The sequence below is a fragment of the Calidris pugnax genome, unplaced genomic scaffold (genome assembly GCF_001431845.1).
Source record: "Calidris pugnax isolate Ruff unplaced genomic scaffold, ASM143184v1 scaffold133, whole genome shotgun sequence".
Lineage (NCBI taxonomy): Eukaryota > Metazoa > Chordata > Aves > Charadriiformes > Scolopacidae > Calidris > Calidris pugnax.
In genome coordinates this window covers 5,066,827-5,093,459 of record NW_015090977.1, presented here as the reverse complement: position 1 = coordinate 5,093,459, position 26,633 = coordinate 5,066,827, and the positions used below count along the sequence as shown (strand labels likewise).

Sequence of the window (26,633 nt, the reverse complement as noted above, 5' to 3'; positions counted from 1 at the left end):
GTTGGGCTGTAGCTCCTCAGGAAAGGATCTGAGGTTCAAAGTGCAGCACAGACTGATCATATGTCAACCCAGTAAAAGGCGAGTGTTGTTGGGGCTGTATTAACAGCACTGTCATATGTAACATCACAGCATCACAGATTTATTGAAGCTGGAAGGCACCTCTGGAGATAATCTAGACCATACCTCCCTCTCAGAGCAGCGTCAGCTACAGCAAGCTTCCCAGGTTGGGTTTGGGATATCTCCTATGATGGAGACTCCACAACCTATCTGGGCAACCCGTTCCAATATTTGACCACCATCACAGTGAAAAACTTTAAATGTAATTTCCCATATTTCAGTTTATGCCTACTGCCTTTCATCCTATCAACGGACAGCACTGGGAAGAATATGGATTTTTTGTACCCAGTCCCATCATCCAGGTCATTAATCAAAATGTTAAACAGTATTGGAATTGTATTTTCACACAGAAAACTCATACTTCAGACAATCTGCACCTTTTTAACATGAGTGCAAATTCAAGGTATGTCCTTAGATAACTCATGCTGGCACATTACCAAGGTAACAGAGGCAGAGAGGAATCAGATGCAAGGAAGTTTCTGGGACAGAAAGAACAGGCTACAGGGGGATCAGAAGGAAGCAGTTACTGAGAGAGAGAGGTCTGGAATAAACTTTTACCCACATTGCCTAGAAACATACATAACCTTCACTGCTGCTGAATCACGGGGGTTTTTTGGCTTTGTTTGTTTTCTTTCAGATAACCAACCCCTGAAATAATTATTCCATTCTGGCTGGTGCTGGAATTTTGTATCCAAGTTGGCATACCACATTTTAAGAAAAATATGCACAAATTTAAGGTAATCCTAAAGAGAGCAAGAAGAATTAGAAGTGTAGAAAAGATCGCCGAGAGGAAAAGTTGGAAAAAGAATGCTGGAAAAAGGAAAACTAAACAGTCTTGCAGTGTGCTAACGCTCATTACAAAGAGGATGCAAAGGATGAAATTGGCTTAATTTGCAGACAGAAAGATTTAGGTTAGATGGTGGGGGGAAAAATGCAAAAATATAAGGCTAGCCTTGGACTTCAGGCTACCTAGAAAGTTTAGACAGGTCAGAAAAACATTTCTAACAACGATCCTGCCTCCAAGCAGAACAACAAGCTGGAGGAAACTCATGAGAACCTTTCCATGCCTTTTATGACAGTCTATTTCAAAGGCTGCTCTACCCATTCACAGGGTTTCAGAAAGGTTTACTGGATTAAACATTTAAGAGTTAATAAAACACATTATCAATTCTACACTGTTTCGTTGGTTTTTTCCCATCCAAATAGTAATTGTTTGTGAAAGGGCTGACACTAAAGAGCAACTGCCAGGGTTCATGCAAGTTCAATTCCCATCTGATCATTTTAATGATGCTTGGTGAGAATCTGTTTTTGTGGAATTAACCTCAGCTCTTTGTTGCCTTTAGTTATTTGAATCCAAAGCCCATAAGCACAGCTCTACGTCCTCAAATGAAAATGGAGATTGAAATGAAACTGGGATAGATACAGATTCCTAGAACAAGCCTGTAATATTGTAATTACATTCATCTGAACATTTGTCCGTCCCACTTATAGAAGGGGAGGGTTACAGCTCCAAATTCTCTTGCATGATGGTCTAAGAGCCCAAGGTGCAGAAGTCCAAATGACCAACAAGCTTGGCACTGTAGCCCAACCCAAAGATCTCTTCAAGCACTCTGCAATTGACACGTGTCTGCTGCACTGCTCTCGAAGCACAGTAATTCTGGGCCAATGGACAGGGGGTAAAAAAAGGGAGAAATGAGCTTTGAACAAACAAGAAAAGGGCACTAATGAGGAAGGAGCAGCAGAACTGCAAAAATCTGAAGAGCAAGGAGGTTTCTTCTCAGTCAGTATCTGATGTGTGTGTATGAGCTCTCGTGCTGACCTGAGGGAAGAAGGGACAGGGTGCAGCGAGAGGAAGGGAAGGATGAGGAACTGCTCAGATCAGCCTTCCATCAGCCTAAAATGCCACAGAGCTGCCCATGAAGAAGTGATATAACTAGGCAGTAACAGGTGTAAAAGGACCCATCAAAAACGTGTATGCTTTGATGGAAAAATGTGACTTCATCTTTCAAGAGCATTATCCTCAAAGATTTTTGCCTACCGGCTTGCACGAGGAAAAATGAACCCCTCTAGATTGAAGGTTAAAGATAAGCCTGTATGCCATTTTGTCTAGTCTTCAGTCTCATTTTGAGATCTTTAAACAGTGCAAAACCCATAAGTAACGTCTGATGTCTGATGCCTGTGTGACTTTGACTCATATTAGTGGAACAGCCAGGACTCATTTGGTTGGGTATGTGATTTTGTGGACCTCATAAAGGTAGTACTAGACTTCGGATGTCTGCTTGTAACAAGAGCATTTCCAGATCCACCACTCAAGCAATTTCCAAATGAAGTCTGTAAATGAAACATCCATTTGGCAGCCCTCTCCCATAAGCAGCTCCATTCTTTGCCGGGAAGTGCTGTCACTTGTTTGGGTCTGCACAAAAGCCCAAAGCAGAAGCTTATGAATCATTTTTTCTATTGTGCCACCGAAAATCCTGTACCTCCATGTATTGACAGCTCCATCCCATAAGCAGTGGTCATACACCTATGACAAAAAACACTTTCTGGGGAGAAAAGAGCCATTGTGTGAAGCAGGGGTAAGAACTGTGCTTGTGCAGGAAAGCCCAGCTTCTGGTGAATAAGCCATGAGGTGGAAAAAAGAGATGCATTTCATGAGGGTTTACTAGTCCCCACAGCCCAGTGAAGCTGCACACCTTGTTGGGGGGACAGGCCTGGGTGATCATGCAATAGTTCCAAATGTTTCCAGGAACGTATGGCAAGAAGCACTAGAGCCCTCTCCACATCTTTCAGCAGGACTGATGCAAGAAAGGGCTTTTCTGTTTGTTCTAGCTGTGTCTACTAATATTTTTAAGACAGATAATTACTGGTAGATACAACTGGGAACTGTCTACTTATCCTAGAAAAACATCGCTGTTACAGGAATACGCTCAGTGCTTCCAGACACAGGGGCACGGGGTGAGATTCATTATGCCAGCTTTGTGTCTGCTAAGAGCCTTCTCATTCCAGTTGTTCTGTACTTCTGAAATGAAACGAGTGTAATGTTTTGCTGGAACAACAGAAAATGCGGGTGGGGATGAATGTCACATCCCCAAGTCGTGCAGATGCTAAAGCTTTTTAGTGTAAATTCTGCCCCTCCTGATGGGGACAGGATTTGACACCTTGCCCTCAAGTTGTCCTTCTACAAAGACTAAGATGGAAACAGAAAAGAAGTGGCTTGTTACTTCCTCTCAGTGTCTGTGGAACTGTGGTGCCAACAAGCCTGATGCAAAAGGAAACCATTTTCATTAGTTGTTAAAACAGCAGAAGCTTGTTTTACTTTGGCTGCAACCTCCTCCTGACTCCCACGCAGGAAGTATTCGTGCAATATTCCACATAGGCAGAATATGTCCAATTCCTAGAAGTCCAAATACAAGAAACTGTAGCCCATTTTAGAAACTATGCTGAACTTGGATTATAAAAGTGAGAGGTACTTTGCTTTTATGTGTAACCCCAGGCTACAATTCCTGAGTTTTTTCTTGTCTTTGTCCCTAGGCTTTCGACAGTCTTTGGCAAAATGCATCCTTCCAGTGTGTTCCTCACCTATAAAACAGGGCTAATGACCACCGGGTGTAAGACGAGGCGTTATTGTTATTTCCTGGACAACCTCCTATGCATAATAAAGGTACTTCTGAAGAGGGAAATTTGTTATTGCTGGTTTCTAAGTATGCCTAGGTAAATTATACTATGAGAAAAATAGCCACTATTCCACTATTTCTGTGCTTTTGCACCAAAGCAAATGAGTCAAGTGGCTTCTGAAACTGGCCACATCACTGAGACAGAGAGGGCATATTGCATATTCACAAGAGCTAAAGATTGTTTTATTTACACTTTCATTGCTAGGGGCTGTGAAATGGAACAGAATTCTATTTACCAAATACTCTTCCTGGTGCAATAAGTTAGACGATTTCTCAATTAACACATGGAGCTTATGTATAAAAGAGAAGAGGTTAAGCAACACTGCAGTGCCCAACGGACCATCTGGTGAACATTAGGATTGTCAATAAATCACGAAAGCACCAGTTCATCAAGAAAATTCCATTTCAAACCACTGACAGAAAAAAAAAAACGATGGGAAAAATCTCACAAAATTGGTATTTTCATCTTTTATAAAAACAGGAGCATTAAATAACTTTAATCTAATTTCAATTGTTTTATTGATTCTTTTCTGATGACCACATGGCTTCACATACTGAATGTTTAGCCCTTTGTCTTGCACAGAAAACTGTTATGAAATAACTTGGTGCCTTATGACAGGAGAAGCTCATCTCTTTCTTCTTAGTCTTTCTCCTCACCATGGGTGATAACGTAACAGAGGTTCTTATAGTCAAGATTACCAGAGACATCTGGAGGGAAAGCAGCAAACATCTGGTTGATCTGCCAAGCAAAGGGGAGATAAGTGTTACAAACGCAGGACTGTGGGACAGCAACATGTAGTGCTTTTCATTTTCAACCCAGCTCAGCTCCCTTCTGCCTTGATCCATTAACCACTATGGAAAATATTGCCTTAGCTTCAGTAAAATAGAAATAGGACACAAGTAGTTAATACGGTCCTGCTGGAATCCCAACAAGGTCCCTACCAAAGAGAGCTCTCTCCGAGATCCAGGTAAGCCCTGGCCAAATGACGTACTACAGTCTGCACTCCATTCTGTTCTTGCCATGAACCAATTCCACTCAATCTCCTCTTCTGAAAATAAAGTCCCTCTAAATTCCTCCCAGCCAGCAGAATCCATGTTCAGTCTCACACAAACCACAAAGTCAGTACCTCATTTCAGAACTCATTTCAGATTTCAAACAAAATAACTCCCACAGAAATGGAAACCAGATCACAGTCCCCACCCAAAGCCACTTGAACTCTAGTAAATTCATTGCCCAGCTCTCCATAGGAAAGAACAGCAAGAGATAGGCCATGCTTACACTTGGATGGGAGTCCAAAGAATCTCTTTGACTTTGATTTAGCCATGGAGCTATTCAGAAGAGATGCTTTGAATTGTTCCTAATTGCTAGAGCTGGCATCAGCCTTCTCTCAGTCTGGATTTCAGCTGAATTCATGCATTTAAAGAGTGGCAAATACTTATTGCTGAATAGTAGCTGGAGATAGATCCCTATTTTGAGTAAAGGAGAAGGTCCTTACCTCTTCTTGACTGAACCGGTCTGCCTGTGTCATAAGCATTTCTTTGATGCTGTTCAAATAAAACGAAATAACCTGATTAGAGGGTGATAATGGCACATGACAATTCAGATGGCAAGATCCCTCCTGAAGATGCATGAAAGAAAATCTGTGTGACCGCATAAATTAGAGCTGTTAATCCTTACACGATACTGTAAGAGATTTTCTGTGGGCACCCATCACTGTCGATGCCTCGCTCTGCCAACTTATTTTGCCTTTGTGACATTTTATAGAGGTTTAAAATTGCTTAAGGTTATTACTCTAATTGAAATACAGCAATTTTGTATGCTCATCTTAACCTAAAATGGGAGGTTTTCTCACTTGCTGTTTAAAGTTTGGATCACTTAACAAAACCAAAAGAGAGAATATTTTCTGTAAAATCTGAGGATGAAAGGAACAGAGCATGAAATGAGAGAGAGGACTTGAAAGAGAACTCCAACAGCTACCCCGAATCATCATCTGAGAATCCCTTTATTTGCATGCAGTCATTCCCAGAGGAGACTGTGAAACTGCATGAGACCTGTTGTGTTTCACGGTACAATGTCTTGATCTGGAGTTACAGCACTGTAACAAGGAGCTTATCCCACACACAATCTGCATCCTCTGCAATTACATCAAAGAGAATATTTTGGGGACAGACTCTCAGCTGATTTACCCTCTGTTTTCCAACCCATTGTGGGAAATCAGTCAAGCATGTAATTTTTTTACCTAAGTTTCTAGGTGAATAGAAGTGCCAGGAAGAATGATTACTGCTTCTAGTCTAACCCCTTTTGATAAAACGTCTTTATGTTTCACCCAGTTACTCATATGCTGGGGGCAGTACATGCACAATGTGCTAGAATGTCCACCAGTATGAACTCGTTATATCACATAAAGCTCCCTTTCACTTGCACTAATAAAGTCCCCTTCCTGTAGGAGAATTCCTATATTAATCTCAAAGAGTTTGCATTCACACTGAAGAGGCAGCGTTGTCTCCTTTTGTTACTACCAAAGGTATTTATACTTTAGTAGGATTTTTTCTAAATCAGTAGAACAGACTATGAACCTGTGACAACAGCTGTTGCACAAAACCATAAGCTGAAACAAGTATAGAAACCTGGTTTCGTTGGTAGATTTTTAAAAAAAGGCTGATTTTTTGAAGATTTTGTTGTGGGGAGCGCAATGGCTATTCTGGAAACAGCCCTTTCTCCTTTTAAAGTGAATATTTCTCCTTTTTAAAGTGAATATTTAAAACTAACTATTTATAATAGCAATTGTGCCTGCACAGGAACACTCTGTATGAGCAAAATTCACCTACTGGGGGTGCAGATATTCAGGCAAAATAGTGAAGCTTCCCTTTCTGCTCCCACAGACCACGCATCCCGAGTGAAAACAGTGACACAGATAAAAATGTAGTTTTGATGGCAAAGCTACAACTGTACTTTCTCATATCTCTGACATATTTTTTTTCCAGTAAAAGGCTACAACACAGACATATCCCAGTTTGCATAAGAGGCATATATACTTCTGAATCTCTTTCTTGTTGATGTGAAGTGCTCATTTGGAAAGACAGAAAGGGAAATTTGAAATAAGAAGCTTCTGGGTAATGAATAAGGATCTTGCCCACAAGGACAAGAGTGAAAATACCCATGCAGGTTTTGGGAAATACTCTGAAGTCACAGACAGATCTTAAGCTGTTGTGTATATTTACTTTACCATTCTCTTTACTAAGCAAAGTCTTTCTTAATCTTTTTCTCTCATATTGCTGTTTCTGTTTCCTTATCCTGGCCGTTTGTTACGTGACTGCATTTTTTGAAGCGGAATTCTCAAATGACCAGTGGGTGCAAGAGCAGAGAGATCATTCTCATCAGCACAAATTGATTATTGGATATGTGTGCACTGGGGCAAACGGCATTTGCAAACGCAAATAGGAAGTGTGATCCAGGAAGGAGTCAGTGAATAGAAGGAAGCCATTTTGTCAGATGTCACAAATAAACTCACAAACAGGTCTGAATTAAAAAGAGATCTGGGCACTACGTGTCTTCTATTCACATGCTTAAAGTATTGAGGGGAAAAAAAAAAGATCAAATATCTAATTATAATCTTGTGATGCACAGCCCAGTAGGCTCTGGCACACTCATAAGGAAGAAGGAACTGAGTTAAGGATTTATGCACATTTTCCATTATTTATTTTATAGGGTAACAAACACTCACAATTTCCAGAGCTAGAGATTATGCACTTTTTTTCTTTGTGTATCTTGTTTTCTTTTTTAAAGACTACTTGCTTCTCAAAAAAGAAAGTAAAAAAAAAAAAATCAAAGTCTTCTGGGCAGAGAAGAATATCTATTTGCCTTGACGTAGGAGTCTAAATGTTATCTCTTGCCCTGGCTGACATCAGTTCCTTCTACAGTTACAAATACTTTGTTGCATTCTTATATTTTCAAAACATTTTTTAAAATTATCTGTGAAATCTCTGGGGCATTTTCATTTTCCCCTGGGTTTGCCCTTTCTACAGTGGAGAAAACCAGGTGAGTTGAAATGAGCAGCACTCTACAACTATGCTGAGAAACATCCCCAGCTCAGCCAAACTGATCTCCAAAGGCCCAGAACGCATCTCAGCTCCCTGGGTCCATTTTCATCTGGTACAAATCTGCAAAGTTTTGTTGGCATAGGTCAGAGTTAGACACAGTTGATGTTGGCCTGACTCACTTTGTCCAAAGAATGGCATTTAGGGCTGAATCATGTAACCTTTCCAAAAGCAACACCAGTTTACACCAGCTGAGAATCTGACCTAAAGCGTTTTCCCTTTTTGACATCAGGCTATAGGAAGGATTTTATGTCTGGTGTAATGATGCAGACAAACAAAGTCTGTCATTGAATTTGGAAGTAAGTTATAAACTCCTGGAGCTTCTGGAAAGGTTAGAAGGCTCCATCCCAGCTACCATCAGATGGACTAAGTGAGTCATTTCCAGACTAGAGGTGAAAACACACAGAGGGAAGAAACATAAAAATCCCCAGAAGGATGTTAACTCCATGAACATAAAAAGAAGTTCTGATTAAAAGGTCAACGTGGCTGGTTTGGGAGAGAAACATTCCAGGATTTTTTAATATGGAGAAATATTATTTATTAACATTAACTGTCATATTGAAATGGCTGTATGAGCCAACATAAAAATTATTTCAAAACCTTCAAATGTCTAAATTTTGGAAGCATATGAATAGAAGTTAAACCTCAAAGACATTCAGGGAATTGATTTAATGGTTTGTTCTGTAATGATCAACATTACCCTCGGGTCTAATAAGTAAACATTATGCTCTGTTGTGGTGATGAACTAAAACAATTGTCTAATGTTAGCAGTGCAGTGGGGGTGGGGACAAGGTTGACCTTTTCCATCAAGGAAAAATAAAAGTATTTCTCTCTCATCTTAATTTTGGAGTGTGATACTGCATTCCTAATTTACCCCAAACTCCAACTGGCTTCCAGCATCCGAGGAATGTAGAACTGGACACAGGGTGGCAAACTGCAGATTTTGTATGCAGTATATTGTTACAGATAGTGGTGGGAAATATAACATTTCATGGCTTTTGTATTATCAGAAGGTTGTATTTCATGGTTGTGATTTCACTACCGTGTGATCTGGCCTATTTGGCAACAGGCTACATTTTATTCTGATTGTTTGAATCTCCTCTGATGTATTTCTCTGACTGTTCTTCCCAAGCTGTTTGAATAATGTTAACTCCAGAACAATCGGGATGACTGCTAACCCTCTGTTCCTTCTGGTTGTTTGCTACATCCACTTGTGGTTTAATTAATTTAGATGTTCTTTAGTGAAAAGACTCTTTGCTTTTATTTTGCTTATCGCTTACCATAATGGGACTCTCATACCCACTGGGAATTAAGTGCCACTGTCACAGAAAAGCGTATTGGTAACAGAAGGAAATATTTATATTTTCAACTAACTTTCAACAATATTTGTATTTTCAACATCAATAATTGCAGATAATGTCATAGAAAACTTCACCTCAGAGGTTCTGGTAACAGGTTTAGTTTTCATTTACCATATCACAACATTTGCAGAATTCCTTCATGCAAATACAATTTCGTAACTCATGGTTCCCTAATAAACTTCCTATACATACTATGCTTTATAAAATCTACCTGAAATGGCTGCTGCAGTAAAAGTATAGACCGCAAATTCACCAAGGAATTTAAGCATATGCATAAATCTAGGCACATAAAGCTGGAGCCATAGGTCAGACCTCCTCATCTACTGCCCTGATTTGATATCATTTATCTTATTTACCTGAAGGCCTGCTTACACCCTTCTGGCAGTGCAATGAAGATTTACATTTGTGCAATTAGCACTTAAAATCCTTTTACCCTGCTTTGTTGGTGTAACAGGTTATGAATACAAATTAGGTCCTTCTTCCTTATTTAAAAAATAGCCATATTGACAATAATTGCCATATTATTAATAGTATTATTTGGCCCCCACCATATCTAGTGGAAATTTATAGTAAATTATTGTCTAGAAGCAGAAGGCTCAAACAGTAAACACATAACAAGGAAAATGTCCTCACTAAAAACATATCCCAGAGCTAATTAAATCGATCACTTTTTTAAAAAGGGGACTAGGTTTCCCATTTTAGTCAAGCACTCTGAGAGTTAGGCACCAGACATTCATTTTAATTTTACATATGGAGTTAATTTACAAAGAGTCATGTGTTGATTTATATCCAGACCTTCAAAAAAGGCTATCTAATGGCCTACATGTGATTATATTTCCATTGCCTCTTGCAATGTCTGAAGACAATAACATCTCTTTTTTGGTATACAAACACATTCATACAATAGTCCAGACTTTTAACTCTGGCTTACAAAGCTAAATGTTTCTCTGCATGACAGTTCCTCTGTCTCTTAAAATACTGTGAAAAATACAGCTTTTAAGCAGTTCTTTAAACCAGTGCAATTATTATTATTATTGTTATTATTATTATTATTCTTTTAAAAGGATTGGAAATAAACTTACTAGTCTGCCTTTATGTGGCCTTTTCCTTCTGGGTCGAAAATCTTAAAAGCATTCAAAATGGTTTCTTCTGGGTCCGTGCCTAAAATTAATGAAATATAATTTAGAAGTCTGGATGTATTTCTACAGCTGCCGAATACTTGCTCAGTAATTGCATTCACTTGAAAACAGTGCAAAATGGAGAATTCTGCAGTCGTAGGTTTGAAGACAAAGGTTCCTTAAGTCGGCAGCATTTGTCATGTCAGATAAACAATAGAGGTGAATAGTTCAATGCTCAGAAGCTTAAAAATAATAACTCATATCTATTCTATGTCTGCAGGAGAGAAAACTTCCAGGAACTGGTCTCCAATATCAGTACCCAGAGGATTAGTGGCTTTCAGAAATGAAAATATAACAAACTGTTTCCATCACTGGCTTCCTTTAATCTTGTACTGTACGTTCCTTGTAAAAACATTTTTTGATGTTACTTGTTCTTCACTATATAGAGAAGAGGTTATTTCCCTCACTAAAGGAAATGGAGCTCATCATAAAATCAGAATGTCAGTGCAACGCAATGGAAACAGGATGATCAATGTAAAAGGGTGATTTGCACGTAGGTCCTGTAGTGCACTTCCACTTAACTATCTCTTCATTAAGTGTTACTTATAGGAACAGGATGGTTTAAAGCTCTGGACCATGGCCCTGAGATTCTGCCTCTGCTCTTAGCTGGGCCACAGACTTTTGGTATGACTTTAATTTCCTTGCTCCTCTGTTCCCAGCAGTAAAATGATAGTAATAATCTTCCATTTCTTCCATCCTTTATCTGTCCCATCTATTTACGTTGGAAAAAATTTGGGTCAGGGACCAGCTTTCACAGTGCCTTAATCTTGGCTGGAGTTTCTGGCTATTCTCTAATACCACAGATTCTGAGTATACTCACTCACAGTCACTTTCAGCCCACACCAAAGGATACTGGTGTGGTAGGATACTATATGTACATATATACTCTGTTTCTGACTATTCCCCAGTATCTCAAAATATTATGGTAGTCTGTATAATACAAATCCTTATTTATAACTGTTGAAACCAAATTTGCAAGCAGACAGACTGACCCACAGACAAATGAAGCTACTTGGGATGCTGAAATGTTGAAAATGTCATTAAAAAAAAAAAAAGTAATAACAAAGATTTGCAGTTTCAGAGTTGGTTCAAAGTCTGGCAGAGATAGAAGCAGAACAGAACCCAGTCAAGGTTCCCTGCTCTAATGACTACACATGCTCCTGATGCCTTCTTAGTTTTCTTTGTTTTAAAGGTTTCACAATTAGTAATAGTATCTTAGTGGATATAATAGTGAATAAATCTAAGGCTACATGTTCTCCTTCCTGTCACACACTGGCAGTGTGTATTTTCTTGCCAAGCTGAAGGCAATGTATTCAAAGTACAATTAATATATGATCAATACAGAGAGCATTGGTATTTAATGAGTGTTCTGATTGTCCCATGAAGAGAAACATCTTCCAGCTCCGAGGAAAGGTCTGCATTTTAAGTAGTCACCACTGTGTGGGGGATTTTTTTTTCCTTACTGTGTTTTACATTTTCTACTCTGTCATATCCTTGGACTTTGGCTTTGAAGAGAAGCAATGCAGCAGGCATTCTTTATTGATTAGCTGGTAAATAAAGTGGTTTCTTTGATGTGCGGCATCTCTGTTTTCTGTACAAATTGTATTATTCTGACTCCCTGTAGAAACAGCTCCATGTGGTTGGCATTAACATAAACCGAGTTTTGTTAGCTGTTCATCTGGCATCATAATCTCAATATACAAAGCTAAAGCTCGTCCCGAAAATCCCAGCTTCCCTTTTATGACAGAAATCAATTATAGCACAACAAATTTTACTTAGAAAGCACCTTTCACCAAATTCTCTGAGTGGTACTTAGCTAATAAAGAGTGTTGCAAAATTGCCATATCCACTTCCTCTAGCCCTTTCTCCCTTTCTAATTGCACTACAAAGGCTCTTCATCCCAATTAGTTTTGATTGGGAATGTGCAGTCTTTTGGCTCTGCTTCCTTTGCATGACAAACCCAACCAGAAGGGCATGACAAGCACAGCTGTGATTTTCCCTTCACCAAATGGAAATTAAAAAAAACCTCCTCCTCTGTTAGTAGCCAAGAGGAAACCTGCAGACAAGAGGGGTTCGCTCCACCATTCACCTTCCTGTGCTGGCTCTGTTTTCAGGCCACACAATTGGCAGGGCCAGACTCTCTGCCAGCTTCAGCAATCGTAAGGGACAGGAGGGGAAAGGAAGAAGAGATTATTTCCATGCTCTGTGTGATCAGAAGCATCACAAATAGACAGGAACGGGTAGCAGGGCACCCCACAAGAAATAGTCACGTATCCCAGAAGGAAGATTATGGAGAAAGGCACTACCTTCTCTGCAAGATGACATCTGGAATGGAAAAGTGGAAGCACCACTGCGATCAAGAGAGATCGATGTCTGGGTAATAAAATCCTCTCCTCAGTGTCAGCCTACAGCCCTCTCCATCCGCTCCTACGCCTCCCAGACCTGCCGTGCTCCTTAGCAATACTGTATTTGTTTGAGGACCAGCTACATTAATTCTTTCTTTCAGACCTCTCTACTTTCTATTCCAACCCCTTCACTGCAATTGTGCTCAGCAATATAAAGCCAATATAAGGTCCAGCAGCAATGCAATAAATGTTTTTAAGAAGATGGGATCAGATTATTTCCATTTTTCTGTGCATTAGTTATTACAAGAAACTTCTGGAATGTGCTTGGTTAAGACCAACCTTGCTTTGAAGGTCAAGGCTTTCACCTGTCTCTAATGCATAAAGGAAAATGACTAGATGTTCCTCTTGACTTCACACTCCCTCTCTTGCAGTTTCTGGACATTAACAGTGTAGGAGACACGACTAAATTATTGGCGCCCACAACAAACTTAGTACCTACACTTTCTGAACTCCCTACAGTGATCCCTATATATTCTGTGGCAATGGGCAAGATCCCTCTCCCTTATCATGGTACCCACACTGAGATTAAATTATTTCAATTTATCCACTCCATTAAGAGTTATTCAGCAAAATCTTCATCCAATGGCAAAATCGCTATTGACCTCAAGTGCAGCCAAGGCTGGGCCACTGGGCTACAACTAACCCAGAAAATGAGGGAAGGCCACGTTGCTTCTTCTTGCCCTGTAACCGCAAGGATGATGCAGAGGTCGTGTTTGCGTAATGAGCCAAAGAAGTGCAGAAAGTTTTTTGTAGAAATACTGAAAATACTTTAAAACCACCTAATATGAGCAACAAACTTCAGCCGAGGAACCTACTGATGGTGAGTAACTCGTCTGCGCTGTGCTCCGGGCTGCTGTGATCTCATTACTTTCTGGACCTCAACTTACCACTTTCATGTTAGCTTATGTAAGCTGAAATCACCCCTTTGAATTGTCCTCTGGACCGTCCCTTAGCCTTTTCATACTTCAGCTCTGTCTGCAAAAACGGAGATCACTCCTTGCCTTTAAGCATTGTTCTGTGGATACATTATTATAATTTGCAAGGTGCTGAGATATTTCAGTGCTGAGGATCTTTGACAGATACCTCTCCAACCCCCCAAAGGTACTTACCTTTCAGCTTTTCCCCAAACATAGTAAGGAAGACAGTGAAGTTAATAGGACCTGGCGCCTCCTTCACCATGTCTTCAAGCTCTTCATTCTTGACATTCAAACGACCTGCAGCAGAGATCATTTTTCATAATAAATCACAAATTGTGTTTCAAAAAACGATTCCCATTCATCTCCTCCCACTGGGGAGCTCAGGGCTCTGTGCAACTTTGCTAATAACATGGTAGAACACAACTCCAGAATACCCCAGTGTAAAACAAATTGGCAGAGCTGGCTCTAAGATCAAAGGGTGACTGAAGGAGTAAGAAGGATAAATAATACGGACGTGGCCAGCAGTGGACAAAAGAAGGGGCACTTCCAAATAAACTGTTTTTCTTTCTTGTTTTTTGTTTTTACCTCAGGTGAAATACAGGCCCCACTGATATTAATATAGCACAGTTCAAAGTGACTGAAGTGAATCCAAGGTCTCAGTCTTTGTCCTCCTCTATATTGAGATGCCTTTCTGAGTAGAGAGCAGATGGATGAGGTGAGTAGTCATATCCCTTCCCCATCCTTGTGCAGTCCTATTGATGAGAATTTAGACCCTGGCAACCCTACTCAAATGGAGTAGTAATTTGCTGTGACTGTACTTTATGGGCGCTGAAGGGCTTCACTGAACTGGAAAGATACCAGAACTTGGCCTTAAGAAATAAATATTTCAGGGTAACAGTAGCTACAGGCCAAAGTTTGCAAACCTCATTGTCACAATAAAGAGTTCAGGAGCTTCTGCTCTTTGCACTGACTCCGCTGGCGTCTGATTCTACCCCAGGGAGCACTAAAGATTCTTATCAAACTCTTTTTAATAAGATCCAGATGGCAAAATCCCAAATGCCTACATCACTGTTCAAGCCTCAAATGTTGCAACAAGGATACAACTCCAGGTTTGGGATCATGAGCATTATGATTTTTCCTTTCCTTAGGAAGATTTGCTTTAATCTGCTTGATATTATCAGGATTGTGATGTGCATGGAATGGACAGTACCTCATCTCACGACACGTACATTCCACCCCACACAAATGCCCAACAGCACAGAACCTCACATGAAGTCCTCCTGCTTTTGTGTGGGCAGAGGGGCAGCCAGTCCATGACAACAACATTAATTGGTAGATCTTGCATGGCTCCTAGATGAAAAAGGTGCAGCCTGTGAAGCCTGGATTCACAGGCAAATCAGAAATGCCTGGCATGGACCCCTGCTTGGGTGGGCTTTTTACAGAACAGTTGCAGGGGAGGGATCAGTGCCTCTGGAGAGCTGCCAGCCCCACAGCTCTGCTGCACCCGCCAGCGAGTCCCAGAGAGACCTTCATTTCGCTGCTGAAAGAGGCTGCTCAGGAGACTTCCCAGCTGGAGCTATGCAGAGAGACAGCAACTACCATAAAGGAGGAAGATCAAACTGAACAGGCTTCCTTTTGCCCCCTGTGTATCGCGTTACTTCTCCCACTGCAATTCTAATACGAACATTTCTTATGTGCTTGAAATTTAAACTGCGTTTCTTTTAAGTATTTAGTAATTACCACCAGTTTACCTAGTGCAGCAAATGTGTCTCTCAAGTCTGCTTTGTCAATAAAGCCATCCCTGTTCTGATCCATGATGGTAAAAGCCTAGTTGGAAGAAAAAAAAGACAATTTATTTCCATTGCCATGTCGCACTGGACAGTGCTACCATCACACGTACCAGTCCAGGGGGCCATTACAGTCACGCTGTAAAGGAGAATATTGAACTTCTTTTGATTCATCCACATCATTGCACTTCCCTCACTTTCAACACGTTGCTGTATCTTGGCAAGGGACTTAATTAAACCCACCCAAACTTCTTCTTACTAAATTAATGCTCAGTGCAGCGTGCAGCTGGGCTGAAGCCAACGCTGGCAGCTCCAGCCATTCAGGCCTTAACCCATAAAAGTTTGAATTAGGGAGGCTTTAGTTAGGGGGGATTTAGTCAGCGGTTACTCTGTGTGTTTTGTACCTTTCCCATACCTCACTCCCTTGTGCATCTAGTGCATTCTGTAAGACATTTAAATACTATAGATCCAGCTCAAGTCACTTTCTTCTGGGCCTCGAAATGATCCTTCACGCAGAGACAGCTAAATTTTCAAAAGTACAGTGAAATGTAGGCTTATTTATTCAAAGTTTCTTTCCCTTTCCAATAAACCGTATCCTTCAGACTGTACTCTGTGCTCTGACTGACCTGGATGTGTAGACCTTAAATACTTGGCAGGCAAAATTTAACTTTTGATAGAAAAAAACCAGTTATTTTTCTATTTTCAGCCAATATGGAATTTATGTACTCTACCCATTATTCACCAAGACAGCTAACTGCCTATTTATTTACCTGTTTACATGTCTGTCTATTTGCTGTCATCCCACTTTTAATGTTTTATTGATTTTGAAAGATTTTAATGACCTGAAATTCCCCTGGTCATACTATGAGGAATATTAGTAGAACCAGGCATGTCTCTGAAGCTGGTTATCTGTCTGACATGCCCATCAATATGAGAGTGTATCTTTTCAATGACCAGGAATTATCCTTACTCCAGTATTATTATGAAAGACAGCATTCTCTCAAGAATACAGCCAGTCCATTGCAGCTGCAGGAACTTGCAGAGTTTTAGAGTCTACTGCTCTGCAGGGTGCACTTCTTTCCATGATAGTATTATACCAACATATCTTCATGTAGTTTTACCTTCCGTTTCTTACAAAGCCACACTGCTCACATTCCAGTTTGCCCATGTGATTACTTGGAGCGTGCATGTTCATAACCCTTCATTTACCTGTCAGACCATCACCTAATAAAAAATTACGCCCAACTCTTTAGAGTTGAAAATGAACTTGTAGCTATTTATCACATTTGAAATTGCTTTGGAGATTTGAGTTACCAAAAAAAGGGGAAAACATGAATAATTTAAAACAATAAACCAGTGCAAAATGTGATGGCCTCACAGACATTCTAGAATGTCCACTCAGAAAAAAAGCATAAACCCATTGAACAAATTATCTGTCTTTAATATGCTTCAGCTTTTATGGAGCCAATTAGATTTGCCTCCTCACAAGTAACTGGTCAAAGAATCTACAATGCATGATAATACCAAATTATTTGGGAGCTAAAAGATGCTTACTTAGTTAATCTCAACATGTTGTTTTGGTTTATTGGCATTTATGGAGAAAGTCAGCTGAGAACTTCTTGGTATTTTTGTTTCTAGTTTGTGGGTAGTATTAGAAGGGCACAGAAGAATATTTTCTATTGCTGTTGTGGAACAGTCCACTAATTAAAGCCCTGGTTCAATAAGGCATCTTTATTCAGGACGATACTTGAGCACATAAGACTATTCTTATTTAAAATACCACTTAACTTTAAACATGTGCTCAAGTGTTTTCCTGAATCAGGGCTAAAGTGGATGAGATGATAATCTTCCTTTATTTTGGGGCAGGGGCTTTTCAAGTAAGTCTTGAGCTTGAAACAGGAGAGGGAGGGAGGGACAGAACGAAGAAAAGAAAGAATGAAAGAAAGAATGAAAGAAAGAATGAAGGAAAGAACAAACAAACACACAAGGAAAATGATATACCAGCCAAAACCACAGAGATGATTCAGAAAACAACTGTGTGTTCTATTAAAGCAGATGGAGAATTGAATAAGGATTACAAACAAAACCTATGTTATTCATTAGCAATGACAGGAGACTATAGAAAACAGCAGAATAGTGACCAACCTCTTTGAACTCCTGGATCTGGGTTTGTTCAAACATAGAGAATACATTGGAACCACCTTCTATCTTCTTCTTTGCCTTTTTTGGAGCCTGTAATACAAATAAGATCAAATATATATTACTTCGTCTGTTAAGCACCCATGAAAACAAATTCCATCTTTAACAGAAGGTAAAATATATACAGTCAAGTAATACAAGAGGATTGTGTTTTGTTATGACAACGTTTTTAATTCAATCATATATATATATGTATATAAACGGGATAAAAAATGTTGCTTTAGTCACAGATTAATCTCTCACTGAGGCTTTTTGCCATTCCCTTGCTCCGGCCTGGAACCTGACAGCTCAGATAAACAAGGACAGCTTGTCACTGTGCTGCTTTAGAAAGGGTGAGGGGCCCAAAGTGTGACTCCGAATCTCACAGCTGGTCCACTGCTTGTTTCCCCAAGGAATTGCCTGATACTTGGGTAGAGTCACCTACACCAGAGCACTTGGCGCAGGAGAACAGTCCCCCCTCTGCATTGGCTCTTCAGAGCTTTGTGTTACAGGAGGAGTGATGCCAGGTTATACTCTCGCTCAGAGATGTAAGCTAGAATTCCCAACCTGCTGTTCTCAAGAAATAGAAGGAATTCAGGTGAGTGGCTACAAGTACCCCTTCTTCCCAGCTCCCACACAGGGACAGGAAGCCAAACTCAAAATGAGAGCCCTCGTGAGGACTCTGCTCAGGAACTATGGAGGGTAATTATATCATTTCCTACTCACGCAGAAACGTTTAGAAGCCTGCTCTGTCTGGGCCAACACTGACTGAACAGATTCTTCCTATGTAGGAAGGACAATCTATATTCTTGCACCAACTTATGACACTACACTACATTGCCTAACTTGCCATATAATTTTAATATTCAAGATAGTAATCTTAAATAAAAGGGTGGGCCCGCTTTTATCACTATTCTGTAGTCTGAAGACTGAGACAGAGAAAGACTGGGGAAAGAACTACAATGATATCTAAGAAAGAAATCAGACTAAGACTAAAAATCAGTCAGAACTAGACTTCATTATCTATCTTTGAATAAGGGCCCAACCAGCTTGTCTAAGACAATGTAGTTCTTGTTCAGCAGCAAAGAATAAAATCTGTGATTCCTAAGGATTACAGAAATGTTTTAACCACAGCATTATCCTTTCTTGGGTCAGGATAATGAGCTACATCTCCTTCTGAGTTCCCTTCCAGACAGATTATTTTTTTTCTTTATCATTTTTACTTTTAAACTTCATCATCATATTCCCACCTGGTTCTCATGTCATGGAAAATTAGTCTGACTTAGTTTGGGCTATTCTGCATGAAACAGAAGGCAACTTCTACTGTCTCCTTTCATCAAACTAAAAAAAGCCTGCAAAAGTTCAAATTCAATACTGATTTCAAATATCCTGAGGAGCAGAGCAGCTCAAGGAAATATTCCCACTTGACTCTGTTTGAAGTACACGTTGTCTGATCAATTTAATTTGCCAGGCAGATTTCTGCGCTCAGCCACCCTGGTTTAGATCCCAGGTTGAAAATTAAGGCTTTGGTAGACACTCATCCTCATACCCACACTCCAGACCTGTCAAGCTCCAATCAGCTAATGCAAAGCACTAAAATCTGGAAATAGGAATGGAAATTAGAAGAAAAATGTATTTGTAGTGAGGATAAAAATAAGGATAGAATGCCACCACAGGCATGGAAAAAAAAAAAAGTGAATAAGTGGAATGTTTAATGAATGTAGAAATATTGATTTTGGAATAAACAGATTCCCTCCTCCTCCTACACATGAAATAAGTGTTATTTTGAGCAGTAATGGGCAATCTTCCATATATCGTGAGGTGTCTGGTGGAGGTTTTCAACAATTCCAGATCGAATGGAAATATTAGGAACAATCCTATGTATTTACATGTATTTGTTCCCCGAGGTAAAGGGAAAGCAGATGTTACCCAGCAGAACGTATTAGAAGCTGTCTGGGGGAACTGACCACAGGGCACAAGGCTCAGCATTTTGGATGGGTTGGCAGAACTGGTTCTCCTGTGCTCGTGCAGCTGGTCTTCATGAAGACAAAACATGCTTTACCATTCTCATGCTCTGCTGTGACCAAACACAGCATCCATACCCCACATGATAAATATTCTCCATACTAGCAAACAACCTACATCCTCTTAAGCTAGCACCGCAACGATGGGCAGTGGGCTCCAGCTCCAGGTTTTATTAACCTTAAATGCCAAACACTGGCAATACCTCTATTATTCCTCAGTTTAATGGGTTCTCTGTGCTGTAAGGCTTTAAGCAAGGATTGTAGCTATAAGAAAGGATCAGATATACCCAAAAGCTGTGGCTCAGTATCTACTAGAAACAGACTGGCAACACAAGAAACACCCAAAAGTTTCTTTACATTAATGAACTCCTATTCGAGGCAGAAATGACTGAAGACTAGTTCTCCAGAGAACAATCACTGTACCAGGAGAAACTCATCCTAGCAGTGTTACTCTCTGGTTAGTCATCTCCAGGGATGATAAAGGAGATCAGTGCCCGTGTCGCTCAATCTATCTTTAGTTTTTCGGCTGAAGCTCTGGGTGTGGATCCTATTTATGATCTGCTCACTTGTGGAATGGGGCTGAGACCACCAATGCATTTCACAGGGGCCATGAACAGCTGTTGGATGGGAATGGCTTTCCACCACCAGTTTCAAGCTAAGGCTTTCGACATCAAACAAAAGTACAAAGCATCTTGGATTATCAGTCTCATGTTTTTTCTCTATGCAGTGTTGTGAACATAATTTATCTGCTCTGAAAGTCTGGGAAATTAATAATCACAGAAAGAAACTGCCCCTTGATTTTGCAGGACTGGTGGGTAGACAGGCACTACGGAGAGGAAGGCTGAGAGGTAAGTAGGTGGAACAGGAATATTGTCACTGTCTTTCTGGTGGGTAAGTCAAATGAAAAGGCAGCTCTAGGAGAACAGAAATAGGTCTGTGCTGCTCTCTGACAACTCCAAACGTTCCAGAATTTTTTAATGAATTGAATTAGGATTCTGACTCTGGAGTATCTCTCTGAAAGAGTGGCATAGTAAAAAGAGCAACACAGAACTAAGCAAACATATGGTTTCTACACTGTCAAGGATTTAGCAGGTGACCTACAGAGGAGCAAGCGGGTGAGTGACACATCACTTCTGTCTGCCTTGATTTCCCCATTCGTAAAATGCAGCGTGTGGGGCTGCACTTTGCAGAGATGGCTGCTCTGTCTTTGCAACATGTGCTTTGAGACTGACATACAAAACGTGCCAGATGAGAAACTGAAGAGCTGAGGGTCCCCTGGGCTCGGATTCCGAAGCCTCAATAGCACAGCAGTGGGAAGAATGTTGCAACAACTGAACAAGCCTATTAATATTCCTGCCTGAGTGTATTAATCATCCCATTGTGAAGAAAACAACACTTCACTTTAGAAGAGAAACCACAGGCTTGTCGCATATCACTCATTTGTCTTACTAGTGTTAGCACTCTCTCAATTAGCCTGGGTTTTAAAGGGTCTCTTTTTTTTCGGTTGGGTGTTTTTTTCATTTGGTGTTGGTTTGATTTAGAAGCTTTAAATGAAAAAATGGAGCCATACCAAAATCTGGTCCCAAGAAAATTGAAAACTCTGTTGAACCAGACATTTGCTTTGAGCTGAGTTTCCCTCACTGAGGTTCTTTCCATTTCTCCTCTCTGGCAGCGTCAGGGAGCCAGAGGGAACAAGGACAGTGCAGGGACACAGGCAGAAACAATGAGTGTGTGCTGCCTTTGCCTCTCTGGCTATAACAGGGATTCATTTTTTCTATGTGGCAGAGGGGTTGTATGTTCAAGTGAATCAGAGGGAAGAAATCTCTGATTTCAGCGTGATCTAAAAGAAAAGGGGGCAGGGAATCAGTTTATATTTCTACATGTAAAGGAAGAAGGAGCTGAAAGTATCTGGTTCTTACTTCAGGAGGTGAGGCGTTATTTACCCTGATAAATTCATAAAGGGCTGGTGGGAGAGCAGGTTCGTGACCCAAAGGAAATGGCACTGGATTATTGCAGAACTTATCATCTCGATGAATTTTGCAGACAATCCAGAAAAGTAGGGTAAAACAGACAAGTTGCTGCAAGACAAAGGTACAGCTCTGTACCTGGTGCTGCTCGGCACCGCCTGATCAGGTGCACACTTCTACCCTCTAGCACGTATGAAGTAACCAACCTCTTCTGAGCATTTTCTGCAGAGCAAGAACGTCTCCACAGGCTGTCAGGAAAAACGGGCAGCACTGCCAGAAGCCACATTTTTGATCTGGTTTGGTCAAGTCAGTTCCCTGTTTGGTCCACCATGCCTTACAACACTCGGAAATTACTCAAGTAACTAAAGATGACCTAGTTTGATACTCCTCACAGCCAAAGTTAAAACACAAGCAGAAACGCTTCCCCACTCAGCAACCTACTGTGTCTTCTTTTAATTGTTTTACCAGAGAAGACACCAGTGGGTAAGCAGGTCTCCTGGGAGGGAGTCCTTCAGAGAAAAATAGGGGTATACACTAAAACCAGCCTGTTACCTGTACCCTCATGTGTTCATTCAGCCCAGGGCAAACTAGACATAAGATACTACCAGCTTTATGTTGCACTGTTTCACATTTTATACTTCCTTCCTCTGCAGTGACGTTTGTGACTACAGAAAAGACAGAATCATCCATCATCTCGCTCAGATTCCGTCCCCTACTGTGATCCACGGTACGAAGTTAACTCGGGAGTTACTATTACTTTTTCATCCATCACACTCTCTCCTTGTTTTTTCATCCACTCTGGGATCTCAGTGCTGACATTTCCTGTCTTCGAATTTTTGTTATCATTGAATCCAGCTTCTGAATCAGAAGTTACATCTCAGGTCCATCCAACAGTTTTCTGCAGCACTGGACAGGATTTTTGTTCATTATTGTCTCACAACTTTGCTCTGCTGAGATAATTTACTCTGCATCTGCACCCCAGACCCCAATATGGCCAAGCCACCATTTTTTAGCGTGGTTTAGGTCCTTTTCATGGCAGGTGAGAAGCATAAGGCCAAACCAAGTGCATGCCTTTGAGGGAACAGTCTAGAGGAGCAAGCAACATAAACTGCTCTAAGGGCACAATTTGCATTTCAAACAGGCAACAGCCTCAGATCATTCAAATAAAACCCCACGTTATCAGAACTAAGAAACAGAAGATTTTTTTATTACCTGCTCTTCACTCACAAACAGATCCCTCCCTTCTCATCCTCACTCCGTTTTACATGTGGCCCCAGCCTCCCCCACACCCACACAGACACACACCTTTGATCCCTGCCAGATACAAAAATCTCTTGGACTGCATCCTCCCTGCTTCACACTCCCATACACGAAAGCTTTCTACTTTGCCCCACATAAAATCCCTTCCCAATCACAGTCTCCTTTTTTCTCTTGCACAGATAGAGAGAGAGAATGCATTATCTCCCAAACCTTACCTCAGAACAGCAGATAACCTCTCCAACCACAGACAGCTCAACCTCTATGACCCCAAATTCACTAGCTGCTTTCCCCACCCAACAAATTTTCTTCTCTGGCGTATCCACATCCTCCTCCTTCATGTAAACAGGTGAACAGTCCCTCTCTACGTACAGTTCTCCATGCTCACAGACACACGTGTGTACACACACACACACATGTGCAGAGCCATCCACAGACACTTCAACAGTTAAACCACTGGCCACGTTTTCCACTAGTGAAATCAGCCTTGCTCCATGGAGGTCGGTACTTGTGTCAGTACAGGTGGCACATTCCAGGCAGTTAAGCAGCCTGCAAAACACATTTGATCAGAATGCAATCTATTTTGGGGAACGCAGTTCCCTTTGGCACACAGAATTTGCTACAGGGTGTCACTCGAACTGAACAAACAACAGGAATGTTTTGGGAATGAGAAAAAGGCTTCCCGCTCTTCTTCCCTTCCTTCTCTCCATCAGCACAGAGCGTGCGGGGAGACATCACAGACCCAACTTCACTGAAATTCCCTGGAATTAAGGGAGAGCTGTAGACAGTTCTCAGAACTCCATTCCACAGCACTTGTGTGGTCTGCTCTTGTTAGAAAAATTATCTCCCTGAACCCTGCCTCTCTCGCTCTCATCAGCCCTGGATGTCAGAGCCTAGTAGCACTGCCTGACTTGTAATTATTTTTTACTATGCTGCTTTGTCTGCACTAATCCTTTGAAAGTAGCTTTACTGCACATCTGAAATATTATGATGCTATAAAACCTCTGTAATATTTATAAATCCCTTAAGACATCATAAAGAGAGAAAAAAACCTCCCCACAGAGTTCATCTAGCATAATTACATATACATTTCCCTCTGATTAATAAAAAATGATCACTTCCTTATGTAAAGATATTCTTCAGCTTTCTTTCATTAAGGCTATTTTTTTTCTTTCCATTTTAAATCTGTTTCATGTGTCCCTGTATAGTAAGGTACCTCAGAAGATATTTTCCCAAAACAAAAGGCACAATGAAAAGAACCACCACAGAGAATCGTCAGTTGAACTGGGAGTGAAGAGACAGAATAGTCTCTCCCTAAATTTTCACATCTCCCAACTTAAGCAATTTCACCACAAAATGTCCTGAAATGTCTTCAGCCATCAAGCAGCGTGGCGTGGTGTTGATCTAAATACAAGGGAAGAAAACTGGTAAATAAAATTTTAAAAAAGACGGGAAAAAGAAAACCTAAGATCCAGCACTTGCCCCCCACCCCACAAAAGGGTTGGTTTAGACTTTAGGGAAGCTGATTAAAGGGAAACCTGTAAATCCACAACTGAAGAGGCGTAATCAGCACAAGGCACTGCTCAGTTGTAAAACAGTGGTGAAGAGCGTGATTAGTGGCTTGTGTGCTCAGTGTGAAACCACTGACACTGGGCTTGCACTGACTGAAACTGGAACCTAGTTTTGTGCATGGATTTTAGAAATTACATTGAATGTAGCTTTATCCTGCTCAGAACAGCACTTGGAGCACATTCATCACTTGCTTAAATGGGATCAGGTTTGAACTAAGCTTTGAGAAAGCTTTTCATATACAACTCCCTCTCCAGTGCTCTCCAGAATCAAATATTCCATAGCCCCACGGAGCCCTGGGCAGCACTACTTTAAGACAGCCTTAAAAGGACCTGCAAAAAGGAGAAATATAAGGAAAGAGAAGATCATCATCTTTTTTTTTAATATTGTTGCAGTCATTCCTCCGAATTTGCAGAAGACAAAGACAGAGCCCAATGTGCCCAGTGCTCCTTAGGCAGGAGTTCTTCTTTGCTCCTTGGAATCACATCAAGTGCACCTTTGGTGCGGAGGTGGCTGTTGGAGTCCCAGAGCTAAAAGCCAACAGTGAGCATGGCAAAGACAAGACACAGAAATTCTTGCAGTGCTTCCTACTTCTCCCCACAGTCTCAAGAGCAACACAGTTATAATTATAGAGATATCCATTTCCCTCACTCCCCATCACACCATAGCGGACCTTAGCACTAATTAACACCAGCCATACCAGTCATTGCTGCCCCAGTGTATTAGTCTTGGAAAGAGATGCAGCAGCTCTTCCCTTCAGCAAGTGCATCCATGTTCCCTGCCTTATTCATTAAACACATGCAGAAAAAGTCCTTGGAAGTTCACATCTCACTCTATGGGATGTATCTTCATTCCGGATGTGATACTAACTATGAGATTTCATGGGGTCCAGTGTGATCGTTACTGCTCCGTTTGAATTGTTAGGGTCAGAAAGAAATAAAGACAGAGATAAACAGACAGACACAGGAAAGAATAAAACCTACCATCCTGCTGCTGCTTCCACCCCTTCTCTGCCAACTAGTCAGCCAGCAAACACAATGCCAGTTGTCTCTTTATATAGTGTCACCAAGGAATAAAAATATGCCTGCTCCAAGTTTAGACAATAGATGCAAGGTTGGAAAAGTGCAGTAATTGGATCCCAATACCATTCCAAGCATCTGTTCCATGCACGCCTTTTGCTTTCACAGAAATAATGCCGCAGATAAGTAGAGTGGGCAGTTGGGAGACAGTTGTACAGCCCTCACAATAAGCTACAGCTGAAGGGGCTTTCCCATGTACTTCTAAATAATGAGCACAGGGCACACACTAAAGAGATTTTAAGTGGACATGGCATCCTGGAAAAGCAGAAAGAGAAACATGCTTCTTGAGAAAATGCAGCGGAAACTGGCAGTAAATCCAGGCACTGAGATGTCTGGTAGCTCCAGAGCCTGGTGTGGGTGTTCAGGGCTCCAGGAAAAGGACTGAGGTTCTGCAGAGGTGCATCTCTAACAGGGAGATATCCTGGAAAAGCACTGCTCTGCAGGTGGCAATCAAGTGATCAGGTCCGGTTTCCCTGAATCTGGCACACATGCCTGAAGTCCAAGGCCCAGACTTTAAGCTACTGCAAATCAAGGGAGAGTCACGGACTTCAAAGCATGAAAAAAGAGATAATGAACATGGTGTTAAGAACAGGAGAAAACAGAAAACAGCACAGGAACCACTAGGGCTGTGTCTCCTGAGGAATGCTCATGGACGTCAATGCATACGCATTCCATTCAATTCATTAATCATGTTTGGCATTATCACAATGAGCCAAAACATTAACCAGTACAAAATGGCACCATTCCACAGTCAAAAAATCGTATTTCCTAAAAGTCTAATCTGTATCTGTGAGAGTATCTATACAGGACAACTGGTGCATTAAAAATAGCAGAAACAATAGGTTTTCAGGAACTTACACTTGTTTACATCAGTCATAACAGCCTTAAGTCACAAAAGTGCTTAACCAACCAACCAACAGATCTTTGAGACAGACATACATTTAATTATCTAGTTGAACAAGGACCTTGCTCTTTCTCCAGGTCCAGCCCCTTGCAGTGCTGTCATCTCTAATCTTAGATTT

The 26,633-nt window shown here is 40.9% G+C and overlaps 1 protein-coding gene across 2 annotated transcripts; it reads right to left on the bottom strand.

Annotated features, from left to right (window-relative positions):
- Positions 1–4,244: 4,244 nt before the first annotated feature.
- On the bottom strand, positions 4,245–25,706 carry MYL10 (myosin light chain 10). 2 transcript variants are annotated; one of them, XM_014953363.1, is made up of 7 exons: positions 25,516–25,706; positions 17,683–17,769; positions 15,502–15,577; positions 13,943–14,047; positions 10,333–10,411; positions 5,288–5,336; positions 4,245–4,530 (listed from the first exon to the last, which is right to left on the bottom strand). In XM_014953363.1, exons 1-7 carry the CDS (start codon positions 25,516–25,518, stop codon positions 4,432–4,434), a joined length of 498 nt encoding a protein of 165 aa, XP_014808849.1. In that variant the 5' UTR covers positions 25,519–25,706; the 3' UTR covers positions 4,245–4,431. The 2 variants fall into 2 exon arrangements, with proteins under 2 accessions (XP_014808849.1, XP_014808850.1); XM_014953364.1 differs by lacking the exon at positions 25,516–25,706 and adding an exon at positions 23,182–23,203 and having other exon boundaries at positions 4,283–4,530.
- Positions 25,707–26,633: the final 927 nt, after the last annotated feature.

Bases quoted from the DNA above. Each gene is read 5' to 3' on its own strand.
- MYL10 (XM_014953363.1), bottom strand. The intron at 15,578-17,682 runs GTTGGTCACTAT...TCTTCCAACTAG, and splicing joins AGATCCAGGAGTTCAAAGAG to GCTTTTACCATCATGGATCA. The intron at 14,048-15,501 runs GTAAACTGGTGG...TCTCTGCTGCAG, and splicing joins AGACACATTTGCTGCACTAG to GTCGTTTGAATGTCAAGAAT.